This window comes from Capricornis sumatraensis, chromosome 9 (genome assembly GCF_032405125.1).
Source record: "Capricornis sumatraensis isolate serow.1 chromosome 9, serow.2, whole genome shotgun sequence".
Lineage (NCBI taxonomy): Eukaryota > Metazoa > Chordata > Mammalia > Artiodactyla > Bovidae > Capricornis > Capricornis sumatraensis.
In genome coordinates this window covers 17,568,193-17,584,091 of record NC_091077.1, presented here as the reverse complement: position 1 = coordinate 17,584,091, position 15,899 = coordinate 17,568,193, and the positions used below count along the sequence as shown (strand labels likewise).

Below are 15,899 nucleotides of genomic sequence, written 5' to 3'. Positions count from 1 at the left end.
AAAAATGTACAAACAGCTCATGCAGCTCAATTCCAGAAAAATAAATGAGCCAATCAAAAAATGGGCCAAAGAACTAAACAGACATTTCTCCAAAGAAGACATACAGATGGTTAACAAACACATGAAAGGATGCTCAACATCACTCATTATCAGAGAAACACAAATCAAAATCACAGTGAGGTACCATCTCACACTGGTCAGAACGGCTGTGATCCAAAAGTCTACAAGCAATAAATGCTGGAGAGGGGGTGGAGAAAAGGGAACCCTCACACTGTTGGTGGGAATGCAGACTAGTACAGCCACTATGGAGAACAGTGTGGAGATTCCTTAAAAAACTGGAAATATAACTACCATACAACCCAGCAATCCCACTGCTGGGCATACACACTGAGGAAACCAGAACTAAAAGAGACTCGTGTACCCCAATGTTCATCACAGCACTGTTTACAGTAGCTGGGACATGGAAGCAACCTAGATATCCATTGGCAGATGAATGGATAAGGAAGTTGTGGGACATATACACAACAGACTATTACTCAGCCATTAAAAAGAATGCATTTGAATCAGTTCTAATGAGGTGGATGAAACTGGAACCTATTGTACAGAGTGAAGTAAGTCAGAAAGAAAAACACCAATACAGTATATTAACATATATATATGGAATTTAGAAAGATGGTAACAACGACCCTATATGTGAGACAGCAAAAGAGACACAGATGTAAAGAACAGACTTTTGGACTCTGTGGGAGAAGGTGAGGGTGAGATGATTTGAAAGGATAGCACTGAAACATGTATATTACCATATGTGAAACAGATGACTACTCCAAGTTCGATGCATGAAACGGGGCACTCAAAGTCAGTGCACTGGGACAACCCAGAGGGATGGGAAGGGCAGGGAGGTGGCAGGGGGGTTTGGGATGGGGGACACATGTACACAAATGTCAATGTATGGCAAAAAACCACCACAATATTGTAAAGTAATTAGCCTCCAATTAAAATAGATACATTAATTTAAAAAAATCTCCGTACTGTTCTCTGTGTGTGTGTTTGTGTTAGTCGCTCCGTTATGTCTGACTCTTTGTGACCCCATGGACTGTAGCCCGCCAGGCACCTCTGTCCACGGGATTCTCCAGGCAAGAATACTGGAGTGGGTAGCCATTCCCCTCTCCAGGAGATTTTTCCAAGCCAGGGATCAACCTTCCTCCTCTCCCTTGCAGCTCCACTCGGGGCTCTAACCCAAAGTCCTTCTTCTCCGTTGCCTAGATGTGAATGGGTGTATAGATACCACCTTGTGTCCGGCGTATGCAACCTGCACCAACACTTCAACAAGTTACTACTGTGCTTGCAAAAGAGGTTTCCTGTCCAGCAATGGATTGAAGACATTTAAGGGCCCAGGAGTGGAATGCAAAGGTGAGTTCATGCCCCATCAAACCCCACCCCCTCCTCCCCAGAATTTGGTAGTAAAATCAGATAGAAGCTGGCTGGGCAGCAGATGTAGGTAGGTAAAAGCATTGTTTTCTTCCTTCCTTCCTTCCTTCCTTCCTCTGCCTCTCCTTCTTCCTTCCTTCCCCATCTCTTTCTCTTTCTTTCTTAATTTCTTTCTATTATAAAAATAATTCCTGGTCACTAAAAACTCTAATGATTTTAGAGACAAGTGTTAGAATATAAAAAAAGGAACTTCCTGGTGGTCCAGCCAAGACACCATGCTCCCAATGCAGGGGGACTGGGGTTCGATCCGTGGTCAGGGAACTAGATTCCGCATGCTGCAACTAAGACCTGGCAAAAAAATTCTCATAAAAACAAAAAGAAAATTATGCTGTATGTCAATATACAAAAATAAACACTGATTTTCTTCCTGTCACCTCTCCATGCAAATAATTTTTAATATGTATTGAATACCAGGCCCTGTGTGAAGGTCTTTATGTGCATTTTCACATAGTATAGGCACTGTGATGATCTCCATTGTACAGATGAGAAAACTGAGGCTTGGGGAGCTAAAATGATTTGTTTAGGGTCATTGAACAATTGAACTGGAATTCAAAGCCAGGTCTTTTTGAGTCTAATGGCAGTCTCTCAACCACTTACCTATTTGTCACACTCCAGATGTGAGATGTTGGGAAATGTATTTAATCTCTCTAAGCTTCAATCTTTCCATCTGTAAAATGAATGTATAAGAGTACCTACCTTAAAGGATATTTGAGAAGATTAAATGCAGTAATGTATGCAGTGTGCTAGGCACATGTACAGTCCCAAGAGCTACTATTAATAGAAATAATAGAAACTAAAATAATTTCTAGAATGAGCTAAATTTTTGGTCTATATTCCTTATATTTAGACCCAAACTCTCCTCTTGACAGTAAAGGTCTGACTATGCCTCTGACATAATTTGCAAGGGTCTGCAATCTATTTCTGTAAGGGGCCAGATAGTAAATGTTTTGGAGACTGCAGTTTGTATGATCTCTCTCTTAAGTACTCAATACTCCAGTTTAATGCAAAAGCAGCCATCAATGATACATAAATGAATGAGTGGAAGTGTGTTCTAATAAAACTTTATTTATACAAACAAGTGACAGTCCAGATTTGATTCATGGGCTATAGTTTATTGAGCTCTGAACAAGATTTCCATTTAATAATTTATTTCCATTATTATAGTTCTCAGGGAGCTCCAAACATCCTTTTCTTAAAAAATTAGTTATTATTGAAATATAGTTGATTTAAAATATTATGTTAGTTTCAGGCATTATATATATATAGATAGATATGTATTCTTTTCCACTATGGTTTACTATAGGATATTGAATATCATTCCCTGTGTTATTCAGTAGGACCTTGTTTATCCATCCTATATATAATACTTTGCATCTGCTAATCCCAAACTCCCAATCTACCCATCCCCACCCTTGGCAACCACAAGTCTGTTCTGTATATCTGTGAGCCTATTTCTGTTTTGTAAATAAATTCATTTGTGTCATATTTTAGATTCCACATATAAGTGATGTCATATGGTATTTGCCTTTTTCTGTCTGACTTACTTCACATGGTATAATAATCTCTAGGTTCATCCATGTTGCTACAAATGGTATTATTTATTCTTTTTTATGGCTGAGTAATATTCCATTGTATATACATACCACACTTTCTTTATCCATTCCTTTGTCAATGAAAATTTAGGTTACTTCCATGTCTTGGCTATCATAAATACTGCTGCTATGAATATTGAGGTATATGTGTCTTTTTGAATTATATTTTTGTCCTGGTATACGCCCAGGAGTGGAATTGCTGGATCATAAGCAATTCTGTTCTTAGTTTTTTAGGGAACTGCCATACTGTTCTCCATAGTGGCTGCACCAATTTACTCTCCCATCAACAGTGTGTAAGTGTCCCCTTTATCCACACTCTCTCCAGCATTTATTATTTGTAGAATTTTTAATGATGGACATTCTGACCAGTGTGAGGTGGTACCTCATTGTAGTTTTGGTTTGCATGTCTCAAATAATTAGCAATGTTGAGTATTTTTTCATGTGTATTGGTCATCTGCACAAATGTTTTTTAAAAAAATCTTTGGGCTACAGTTTATGGGTTATTCAGTAAACATAGTAGACTTGTTGGGCTCTTGTTTTTAGATAAAGGATGGAAGCAACATTTCCCATCTAGAAAATGGTGGATACTCCATAAGAATCTTATATACTCTGTCTTTGACCTGTGGTACCTAATACATTGTGAATATTTTATAGTTCCTTGTCAAATGAAGGAATGTGCTACCTTATTCCTTATGTCAGCTCTAGACTTACTCACCCTGCAGTTGATAGACAATTAGGTGGTTCTAGTGTTTCATTACTTAAGGCTGGAATAAATGTTACTATCTGCTTGATAAATACATAGAAAGTATTTATTTAGGGTGATCTGGCAGAGCAAGGGTGAAGGAAATTAGGGGAGGACCACCCCTCAGATGGTGAGGAATCTGCCTGCAATGTGGGAGACCTGGGTTCAATCCCAGGGTCAGGAAGATCCTCTGGAGAAGAGAACAGCGACCCACTCCAGTAGAAGTGCCTGGAGAATTCCATGGACAGAGGAGTCTGGCAGGCTCCAGGGGGTCACAAAGAGTTGGAGATGGCTGAGTGACTTTCACTTTCTTTTTTTTTTTTCCTTTTCACCCCATGGTACCAAGACTGCAGAATTCTATTGGCACTTTAATGAGTAAATGTGTATAATGCGTTTGCAAAATGTTCTGGTTATCTACTTCTGGGTAGCAGCAAACTTTGTGCATTAAAACACCAATGATCATTTATTTTGCTCCTGAATGAATCTTCTACTCGGGCTGAGTTCACTGACAATGGCTTGACTTTGTTCCACATAGTGTCAGTTGAAGTGGCTCAACTGGGAGCTAGAGGATTCATTTTGAAAGAGGCTCACCCACAAGGCTGGCAAGCTGGTGATGGCTGTTGGCTGGTTGCTCTGCCAGGGCTGTGAGCTGGAGGTCTTAGCTCTTCTCCATGAGAGCTGTTTTTTTCATGGCTTATTGAGCTTCCTCACAGTACGGCAATTGAGTCAAGCATGAGCATCTCAAGAGAAGGTGTGGAAGTGTGTGATATTTTGATGACTTATCGTGGTAATTTTAATGACAGTGTCACTACCACCATAGTCACAAGTATGCTCAGATTCAAGTAGAGGAGATATAGACCCCACTGCTTGACAGAAGGAGTACCAAAAAAGGGTATTAAATTAAGGGTATACGAAATAGAAAGCATTGTTTCAACCATCTTTGGAAAATACAAACTGTATTTGAAGAAGATTTGTAACTCTGACTCTTTTTCTCTCCAGATATAGATGAATGCTCTCAAAGGCCCACACCATGTGGCCCTAACTCAATCTGCAGAAATCTGCCTGGGAGATATAGGTGCAGCTGTATGACTGGTTTCTCTTCTCCCACTGGAAATAACTGGATCTCAGGAAAGCGAGGCCGTTTCACCTGTAGAGGTAAAGGGCTCAGACATGGGTCTTTGGTGGACAGCTCCTACTGTTAGGAACGTGTATTCTAACTTTAGACAACTAACGTTTTGTCTGCTCACTCTCCTCCACTGCTCTTCAGACTTTAATGAATGCCTCTCCCTTGGGGTCTGCCAAGAGTATTCTGAGTGCATCAACTCTTTGGGAAGCTACTGTTGCAGCTGCAAAGTTGGATTCACCTTTAAAAACTCCATCTGTGAAAGTATAGAGAATCTGATCTTTTTTACCTTCTCAATTAACGGAGAGCTTTGTTTGATGATCCTATGAAGTAAGGGTTATGATCCTCATTTTAGGAATGATCCAACTGAGGCTCAGAGAGGTAAAGTCCCTTGCCCAGAGATACACAGCTATTAAGTAGAAGAATGTGGATCTGAACTCCCATTGAGTGTCTCCTGGTCTTTCTTGATGGCTCAGTTGGTAAAGAATCTGCCTGCAATGCGGGAGACCTGGATTTGATCCCTGGATTGGGAAGATACCCCAGAGAAGAGAAAGGCTACCCACTCCAGTATTCCGGCCTGGAGAATTCCATGGACAGTCTATGGGGTCACAAAGAGTCAGGCATGACTGAGCAACTTTCACTTCACTCTTCACTCTTGAGTGTCTACAATGAGTTAAGCAGTGAATCAGGCAGGACTTGAGAGTAACAGGGAGCTCTATCATTAGCATGATTCACACCTTTCCACTCCTGAGGGGAGATATTAACAACATCTGGAGATATTTTTGGTTGTTCAAACTGGTGGTGGTGATGGGGTGGTTGGTGTTACTGTCATCTGGTGGGTAGAGAACAGAGATCCTGCTAAACATCCTCCAATGCACAGAGCAGCCTCCCTACAACCAATAATAATCTGGTCCTAAATATCAGTAGTCCTGGGGAAAGCTCAGAACCAAACATCAAAACTTTTTCCTAAAAGATATTTAAATGAAGACCTGAAAGTTCTTTTTCTTTCTTTCTTTCTTTCTTTCTTTTTTTAAAAATACTTTTTGGCTGCTCCACATGGCATGGAGGGTCCTAGTTTCCACACCAGGGACTGAACCCGTGCCCCTTGCATTGGAAGTGCTGAGTCTTAACAACTGGATCAGCATGGAAGTCTCAACTGAGAATTATTCTTGATTCTCCTTTCCCTTTCATATTAAATCTGTCATTATGTCATTGGGCAATTGCTGCTACTGCTAAGTCACTTCAGTCGTGTCTGACTCTGTGCGACCCCATAGACAGCAGCCCACCAGGCTCCCCTGTCCCTGGGATTCTCCAGGCAAGAACACTGGAGTGGGTTGCCATTTCCTTCTCCAATGCATGAAAGGGAAAAGTGAAAGTGAAGTCGCTCAGTCGTGTCCGACTTTGCGACCCCATGGACTGCAGCCTACCAGCCTCCTCCATTCATGGGGTTTTCCAGGCAAGAGTACTGGAGTGGGTTGCTGTTGCCTTCTCTGCATTCTACCTGCTAAATGTGTCTTAAATCTCTCCACTTTTCTCTCTCCTTGGTTTATGTACCATCATTAGTACTGTAACCACCTCACTAGTCTCTCCATTTTTCTAGTGTTACTCCATCAAATTTATCCTCCACACTGCAGCCAGAATATTCTCATGAAGAGATAAGGGCTCCATATTCCCGAGTCTGCTGCAGCACTATTATATATTTAAAGGGAGGGTGACTCCATCAAGCAATGCATGGAGTGGCTAAGCTCTTATCATATCCTCTTTGCTTGGAGTTGGAGATATTTACAGTCATCTATGACTTTTGCAATCTATTTGTAGCAGTTAGCTATTGCTGAGTAACAAAATCACCCTGAAAGTTAGTGACTAAAACAACAACCATTTATTTAGCTCTCTGGATTCCATGTGTTGGCAGTTTAGGTTCGGCTCTGCTGGTCAGTTCTTTCGGTTTCCACTGGGCTGGTCTATATGTGTTTCTGGGCAGCTGTGTGTCAGCTTCTCTTATCTTGGCTGGGCTGTCTCACATACCTGGAGCTCATCTGGGATGATTCATCTCTCTTCCATCTTGTCTTTTTTTTTTTATTAGCCTGGAGTTGTTCATATGGCACAGGCAAGGGGCCCAATGTAGGAGTAGAAGGACATAGATTTCTCCATATCTAAGTTCTGAAGTAGCACCATGTTGCTTGCCCTGTATTGACTGGCTCAATGCAAGTCATAGAGTCAAGGGCTGGGGACCCAAACCCCACATCTGAAAGAGCAGAGTAGCAAGGTAACACTGTGTAGCACAAACCTCATCCAAAATAGTGGACACAGGGAGAATTAAAGGATGACAATGATCTGCTATCAATGATCATTATTATTTGAAACTATTTGTCACTCTTTTGTGTGCATAAAGTTGGCCTGAATGTATTCTCATGGCCATGCCTAACATCAAGGGAGGTTAGGGAGAAGGGGAAAGTCTGGATATTGGGGCAGGTCAGGTGGAGACAATCTCGTGATTGTAGTGTCCCATCTTTGCTGCTTCTCCTTCTTTGACATGGGTTTTAATTTCTACTCACCAGATGTGGACGAATGTGCCAATCCCAGAAGTTGCCCAGAGCATTCGACTTGCCACAACAGTGTTGGAAGCTACTCTTGTGTCTGCAACCCAGGTTTTCAATCCAGAAGTGGAAGGAAAAGTTTCCAGGGTCCAGGAGAGATGTGTGAAGGTATTTACAGGGGTCTTCTGGGGAATCAAGTCCAGTGTATTTGAAAAGACAGGAGTGGTGGGGAGAAGTTGAGGTGGGTCTTAGGTGAGTTCAAAGCCCTCATATGCAAAACTGAAGCCAATAGCAATTGATTCATTCATGCATTCATTCAACAAACACTTCTTGAGCACCTACTATATGCCAAGCATTATTCTAGGGATGGAGGATACTGTGATAACACAGACAAAATCATTTATTCTACTGGAACATCTTATCATGGTGACAGAATTAGACAACAAACAAAATATAATCATGTATTTGGGCTGAGTTTGCTGCTGATGGCTTGACATTCTTCCATGCAGTGACAGTTGTGTTGGCTCAACTGGGGGCTAGAGGATCCACGTTGAAAGGGGCTCATTCACAAGGTGAAGGTGGTGCTGCTGTTGGCTGTCAGCTCTGCCAGAGTTGTAATCTGGAGGTCTAAGTTCTTCCACATGAGAGCTGTTTTTTTTTTTTTTAATGGCTAGTTGAGCTTCCGCACAGTATGGCAGCTGAGTCAAGCATGGGCATCTCAAGAGAACCAGGTGGAAGTGTGTGATATTGTGATGACTTGGCATGGTATTTTTATGACCTAGTGTCACCACCACCACAGTCACACACATGCTCAGATTCAAGGGGAGGAAATATAAACCTCATTGGTTGATGGAAGGAGTATCAAAGAAAGGACACTAAATTAAGGGCATTAGGAACGAAAGACATTGTTTCAACTATCTTTGGAAAATACAAACTATTTCCCAAGATAAGAAAATTTGTAACTGTGACTCTGGAAATAATTGGATTCCTGGAAAGCCAGGTCATTTCACCTGTACAGGTAATGTGCTCAGGCTCTCAGGCATGGATCTTTTGTGAACAGCTCCAATTGTGTTGGGTACATATGTTTCCTGGGGGCTTCCCAGGTGCTAAAGAGCCAGCATACAAATGCAGGAGACACAGGTTTGATCCCTTGGTCAGGAAGATCCCCTTGAGGAGGGGCATGGCAACCCACTCCAGTATTCTTGCCTGGAGAATCCCATGGACAGAGGAGCCTGGTGGGCTACAGCGCATAGGGTCACAGAGACTCAGACAAGACTGATGTGACTTAGCATGCATGTACACATATGTGTTCTCACCTTAGACACCTAATCTTTATCTGCTCACTCTTCTCTGCTGCTCCTCAGGTGTTAATGAACACCTTTCCTGTGGGGTCTTCCCAGAACATTCTGAGTGCACCAACTGCTAAGCTACCATTGCAGCTGCCAAGTTCAATTCAGCTCTAACATCCTCAGTCAGTGAATGTGTGGAGAATCTGGTCTTCTTTAGCTATTCAGTTAATTAAGAACTTCATTTGATGATGCTATGAGGTAGAGATGATGATTTCCTACCTGATTTTGATTGGAGATATTTGAAGTCATCTCTGATGTTTCTGGTCTATTTGTAGCAGTTAGCTATTGCTGAGTAATAAATCATCCAAGAGGTTAGGGGCTGAGACAAACACCATTTCGTTGTCTCTTCACCATGTGTTGGCACTTTGAGTTGGGCTCCGCTGGTCAGTTCTTTAAGTGTCGACTGGGCTTGTTCCTGTGTTTGTGGTCAGTTGTGTGTCAGCTTTGCTGATCTTGGCTGGGCTCTCTCACATGTCTGGGACTCATCTGGGATGATCCATCTCTCTTCTGCTTTGTCTTTTTTGTTGTTAGCCTGCGGTTTGTTCATATGATAGAGGCAAGGGGCCCAGTGTATAAGCAGAAACAAATAGGCTTCTTGAGGTCTAAGATTGGAAGTGGCACCACTTTACTTCTGCTGTACTTAGTGGTTCAAAGCAAGTCACAGAACCAAACAGTGTGAAAAGGTGGTGAACCAAACCCCACATCTTAAAGAGAAGAGTGACAAGGTTGCATTGTGTAGCATGAGCCTCATCCCAAGATGTGGACAGAGGGAGGAGTAAACGATGACAACCATTTCTGCAATCAGTGATCATTATGGCTTGAAACTATTTGCCACCGTTTTGTGTGTGCATACAGTTGTCCACAGTTTATTCTCAAGTCATGTCTCACTCCAAGGGAAGTTTTGGAGAAGGGAAAAGTCTAGGTATTTGGGAGCATCAGGTGGCAAACAGGTGGAGTGAATCTCCTGTTTGCAGTCCCCTGTCCTTGCTTCTTCCTCTGCCTTGATCTGGGTTTTCATTTCTACTCACCAGATGTGGACGAGTGCATCAATCCCAGAAGTTGCCCAGAGCATTCGACTTGCCACAACAGTCTTGGAAACTACTCTTGTGTCTGCAACTCAGGATATATAACCAGAAGTGGAAAGACGAGTTTCCAGGGACCAGGGGAGATATGTCAAGGTAGGTGCAGGGGTCTTCTGGGGAGTCAAGTCCAATCTGTTTGGAAAGACAGCAGTGCTGGAGGAAGAGTTAGAAGTTGAGGTAGGTCTCAGCTAAGTTCAAAGTCTTGTTTGCAGAGCTGAAGCCCAATTCATCCCTCATGCATTCATTCAACAAACACTTCTTGAGCACCTGCTATATAGAAAAGAACTATTCGAGGAATAGAGGATACTGTAGTGAGTAACACAGGCAAAAATATTTGTTCTCCTGAAACTCCTTTTTGAGGGTGGGGAGAACCAGATGATAAGCAACATACGTGCATACATCCGCTATTTGGGCTGACTTTGGTGAGGATGACTTGACTTTGTTCCACAAAGTGTCAGTTGAGCTGGTTCATCTTGGGGTAGAAGATCCACTTTAAAGGGTTGCTCACTCACAAGGTGAAGCTGGTGCAGAATGAAGCTGTGGGCTTGAGGTCTTAGTTCTTCTCCACATGAGCTGTTTTTTTTTTTTCTTTCATGGAGAATTAATTTTATTTATTTATTTATTTATTTTACTTTACAATACTGTATTGGTTTTGCCATATATTGACATGAATCCACCACAGGTTTATACAAGCTCCCAATCCTGAATCCCCCTCCCACCTCCCACCCCATATCATCTCTCTGGATCATCCCCATGCACCAGCACCAAGCACCCTGTATCCTGTATCGAACATAGACTGGCACTTCATTTCTTACATGATAGTATACGTGTTTCAATGCCATTCTCCCAAATCATCCCACCCTCTCCCTCTCCCTCAGAGTCCAAAAGTCCGTTCTATACATCTGTGTCTCTTTTGCTGTCTCGCATACAGGGTCATCATTACCATCTTTCTAAATTCTGTATATATGTGTCAGTGTACTGTATTGGTGTTTTTCTTTCTGGCTTACTTCACTCTGTATAATTGGCTCCAGTTTCATCCATCTCATTAGAACTATTTCAAATGTATTCTTTTTAATGGCTGAGTAATACTCCATTGTGTATATGTACCACAGCTTTCTTATCCATTCATCTGCTGGGGGACATCTAGGTTGTTTCCATGTCCTGGCTATTATAAACAGTGTTGCAATGAACATTGGGGTACTTGTGTCTCTTTCAATTCTGGTTTCCTCGGTGTGTATGCCCAGCAGTGGTATTGCTGGGTCATAAGGCAGCTCTATTTGCAATTTTTAAAGGAATCTCCACACTGTTCTCCATAGTGGCTGTACTAGTCTGCATTCCCACCAACAGTGTAAGAGGGTTCCCTTTTCTCCACACCCTCTCCAGCATTTATTGCTTGCAGACTTTTGGATCGCAGACATTCTGACTGGTGTGAAATGGCACCTCATTGTGGTTTTGATTTGCATTTCTCTGATAATGAGTGATGTTGAGCATCTTTTCATGTGTTTGTTAGCCATCCGTATCTCTTCCTTGGAGAAATGCGTATTTAGTTCTTTGGCCATTTTTTGATTGGGTCGTTTATTTTTCTGGAGTTGAGCTGCATAAGTTGCTTGTATATTTTTGAGATTAGTTGTTTGTCAGTTGCTTCATTTGCTATTGTTTTCTCCCATTCAGAAGGCTGTCTTTTCACCTTGCTTATAGTTTCCTTTGTTGTGCAGAAGCTTTTAATTTTAATTAGATCCCATTTGTTTATTTTTGCTTTTATTTCCAGTATTCTGGGAGGTGGATCATAGAGGATCCTGCTGTGATTTATGTCAGAGAGTGTTTTGCCTATGTTCTCCTCTAGGAGTTTTACAGTTTCTGGTCTTCTGTTTAGATCTTTAATCCATTTTGAGTTTATTTTGGTTTGTGGTTTAGAAAGTGATCTAGTTTCATTCTTTTACAAGTGGTTGACCAGTTTTACCAGCACCACTTGTTAAAGAGCTTGTCTTTACTGCATTGTATATTCTTGCCTCCTTTGTCAAAGATAAGGTGTCCATAGGTGTGTGGATTTATCTCTGGGCTTTCTATTTTGTTCCATTGATCTATATTTCTGTCTTTGTGCCAGTATCATACTGTCTTGATGACTGTGGCTTTGCAGTAGAGCCTGAAGTCAGGCAAGTTGATTCCTCCAGTTCCATTCTTCTTTCTCAAGATTGCTTTGGCTATTCGAGGTTTTTTGTATTTCCATACAAATCTTGAAATTATTTGTTCAAGTTCTGTGAAAAATACCGCTGGTACCTTGATAGGGGTTGCACTGAATCTGTAGATTACTTTGGGTAGTATACTAATTTTCACTATATTGATTCATCCGATCCATGAACATGGTATATTTTTCCATCTATTAGTGTCCTCTTTGATTTCTTTCATCAGTGTTTTATAGTTTTTGATATATAGGTCTTTAGTTTCTTTAGGTAGGTATATTCCTAAGTATTTTATTCTTTTCGTTGCAATGGTGAATGAATTGTTTGTTTAATTTCTTTTTCTACTTTCTCATTATTAGAGTATAGGAATGCAAGGGATTTCTGTGTGTTGATTTTGTATCCTGCAACTTTACTATATTCATTGATTAGATCTAGTAATTTTCTGGTGGAGTCTTTAGGATTTTCTATTTAGAGGATCATATCATCTGCAAACAGTGAGAGTTTTACTTCTTCTTTTCCAATTTGGATGCCGTTTATTCCTTTTTCTGCTCTGATTGCTGTGGCCAAAACTTCCAGAACTATGTTGAATAGTAGCGGTGAAAGTGGACACCCTTGTCTTGTTCCTGACTTTAGGGGAAATGCTTTCAATTTTTCACCATTGAGGATAATGTTTGCTGTGGGTTTGTCATATATAGCTTTTATTATGTTGAGGTATGTTCCTTCTATTCCTAGTTTCTGGAGAGTTTTTATCATAAATGGATGTTGAATTTTGTCAAAGGCCTTCTCTGCATCTATTGAGATAATCATATGGCTTTTATTTTTCAATTTGTTAATGTGGTGAATTACATTGATTGATTTGTGGATATTGAAGAATCCTTGCATCCCTGGGATAATGCCCACTTGGTCATGGTGTATGAGCTTTTTAATGTGTTGTTGGATCCTGATTGCTAGAATTTTGTTGAGGATTTTTGCATCTATGTTCATCAGTGAGATTGGCCTGTAGTTTTTTTTTTTTTTTGTAGTATCTTTGTCAGGTTTTGGTATTAGGGTGATGGTGGCCTCATAGAATGAGTTTGGAAGTTTACCTTCCTCTGCAATTTTCTGGAAGAGTTTGAGTAGGATAGGTGTTAGCTCTTCTCTACATTTTTGGTAGAATTCAGCTGTGAAGCCGTCTGGACCTGGGCTTTTGTTTGCTGGAAGATTTCTGATTACAGTTTCAATTTCTATGCTTGTGATGGGTCTGTTAAGATTTTCTATTTCTTCCTGGTTCAGTTTTGGAAAGTTGTACTTTTCTAAGAATTTGTCCATTTCTTCCACGTTGTCCATTTATTGGCATATAATTGCTGGTAGTAGTCTCTTATGATCCTTTGTATTTCTGTGTCGTCTGTTGTGATCTCTCCATTTTCATTTCTAATTTTATTGATTTGATTTTTCTCTCTTTGCTTCTTGATGAGTCTGGCTAATGGTTTGTCAATTTTATTTATCCTTTCAAAGAACCAGCTTTTGGCTTTGTTGATTTTTGCTATGGTCTCTGTTGTTTCTTTTGCATTTATTTCTGCCCTAATTTTTAAGATTTCTTTCCTTCTACTAACTCTGGGGTTCTTCATTTCTTCCTTTTCTAGTTGCTTTAGGTGTAGAGTTAGGTTATTTATTTGACTTTTTTCTTGTTTCTTGAGGTATGCCTGTATTGCTACGAACTTTCCTCTAAGCACTGCTTTTATAGTGTCCCATAGGTTTTCGGTTGTTGTGTTTTCATTTTCATTCGTTTCTATGCATATTTTGATTTCGTCTGTGATTTGTTGGTTATTCAGATGTGTGTTGTTTAGCCTCCATATGTTGGGATTTTAAATAGTTTTTCTCCTGTAATTGAGATCTAATCTTAATGCATTATGGTCAGAAAAGATGCTTGGAATGATTTCGGTTTTTTTGAATTCATCAAGGTTAAATTTATGGCCCAGGATGTGATCTATCCTGGAAAAGGTTCCGTGAGCACTTGAGAAAAAGTGAAAATCATTGTTTTGGGGTGAAATGTCCTATAGATATCAATTAGGTCTAACTGGTCTATTGTATCACTTAAAGTTTGCGTTTCTTTGTTAATTTTCTGTTTAATTGATCTGTCCATAGGTGTGAGTGGGGTATTAAAGTCTCCCACTATTATTGTGTTATTGTTAATTTCCCCTTTCATGCTTGTTAGCATTTGTCTTACATATTGTGGTGCTCCTATGTTGGGTGCATATATATTTATAATTGTTATATCTTCTTCTTGGATTGATCCTTTGATCATTATGTATGCTGCCTACAAGAGACCCACCTCAAAACAACGGACACATACAGACTGAAAGTGAAGGGCTGGAAAAAGATATTCCACGCAAATAGAGACCAAAAGAAAGAAGGAATAGCAATACTCATCTCCGATAAAATAGACTTTAAAACAAAGGCTGTGGAAAGAGACAAAGAAGGCCACCACATGAGCTGTTTTATCATGGCTCTTTGAGCTTCCTCACAGTATGGTGGCTGAGTCAAACACGAGCATGCCAAAAGAACAAAGTGAAGATGTGTGATAGTTTTATGACTTAGCACAATACTTTTATGAGCTAGTGTCACCACTGCATAGTCACAGAGATGCTCAGATTGAAGAGGAGGAGATATAGAGCCTGCTCAATATCTTGGGAAGACGTACCCAAGAAGAAACATTGAATGAAGGGCATATGGAAGAGAAGACATTGTTTCAACCATCTTTGGAACATCCTAGTTGTATTTGAAAAAATTTGTAACTTTGACTCTTTCTCTCCAGATATAAATGAATGTTCTCAAAGGCCCCCACTTTGTGGTCCTAACTCAATCTGCAGAAACCTTCCAGGAAGGTATGAGTGCAGCTGTTTGACTGGTTTCTCTTCTCCCACTGGAAATAACTGGACCTCTGGAAAGCCAGGTCATTTCGCCTGTACAGGTAATGAGCTCAGATTCTCAGGCTTGGGTCTTTTGTAGACTACTCCTATTGAGTTGAGTACATAGTGTGCTAAACTTGGACACCTAATCTTTGGTCTGCTCACTCTCCTCCACTACTCCTCAGACATTAATGAATGCCTCTCCCATGGGGTCTGCCCAGAGCATTCTGAGTGCACCAACTCTTTGGGAAGCTACCGTTGCAGCTGCAAAGTTGGATTCAGCTCTGGAAACTACACCTGTGAATGTACAGAGAACCTGATTTCTTTTTGCTACTCCCTTAATTAAGCACTTTAGTTGATGATCCTATGAGCTAGAGACTTTGATCTCCACTTTAGGAATGATCCAAATAAGGCCCAGAAAGGTAAGTGACTAGCTCAAGGATACACAGCTAGTAAGTAGAAAAACATGGGTTTGAACTCTTGTTGAGGGTGTACTATGAGTTTAGCAGTGGGTCAAGCAGTATTAGAGAGCACTGGAGGACTCAGTCCCTAGCCTGATTTTTGCCCTGCTGGGGGCGAGGGTGGTATTGACAATGTCTGGAGACACTTTTGTCCAAACTGGTGGTGGTGCTGTGTTGGATGTGTAACTGTCAACTGGTGGGTAGAGACCAGAGATCCTGCTAAACATCCTCCAATGCACAGAATAACCTTCCCGCAAGCAAGAATGCTTGATCCCAAGTGTAAATAGTACTGAGATAGAGACACTCCTTCCCAGGGAGATCTCAGACCCAAATGTTAGAACTTTTCCCTGAAAGGTATTTGCATGAACCTGTGAGTTATTCTTGATCCTTGCTCCGTTTCCATATTAAATGATTCATCATGTCATTGGGCAATCTACCTGCTAAATGTGTCTTGAAT

General features: G+C 40.8%; 1 protein-coding gene across 1 annotated transcript in view; it reads left to right on the top strand.

Moving 5' to 3' along the window:
- The window catches only part of ADGRE1 (adhesion G protein-coupled receptor E1), a 119,929-nt gene that overhangs the window by 39,256 nt on the left and 64,774 nt on the right, over nucleotides 1-15,899 (top strand). The window contains exons 2-4 of the mRNA XM_068980996.1: nucleotides 1,264-1,410; nucleotides 14,888-15,043; nucleotides 15,167-15,286. Coding sequence (XP_068837097.1) covers nucleotides 1,264-1,410; nucleotides 14,888-15,043; nucleotides 15,167-15,286 — 423 coding nt within the window. The remainder of the gene's footprint in view (nucleotides 1-1,263; nucleotides 1,411-14,887; nucleotides 15,044-15,166; nucleotides 15,287-15,899) is intronic.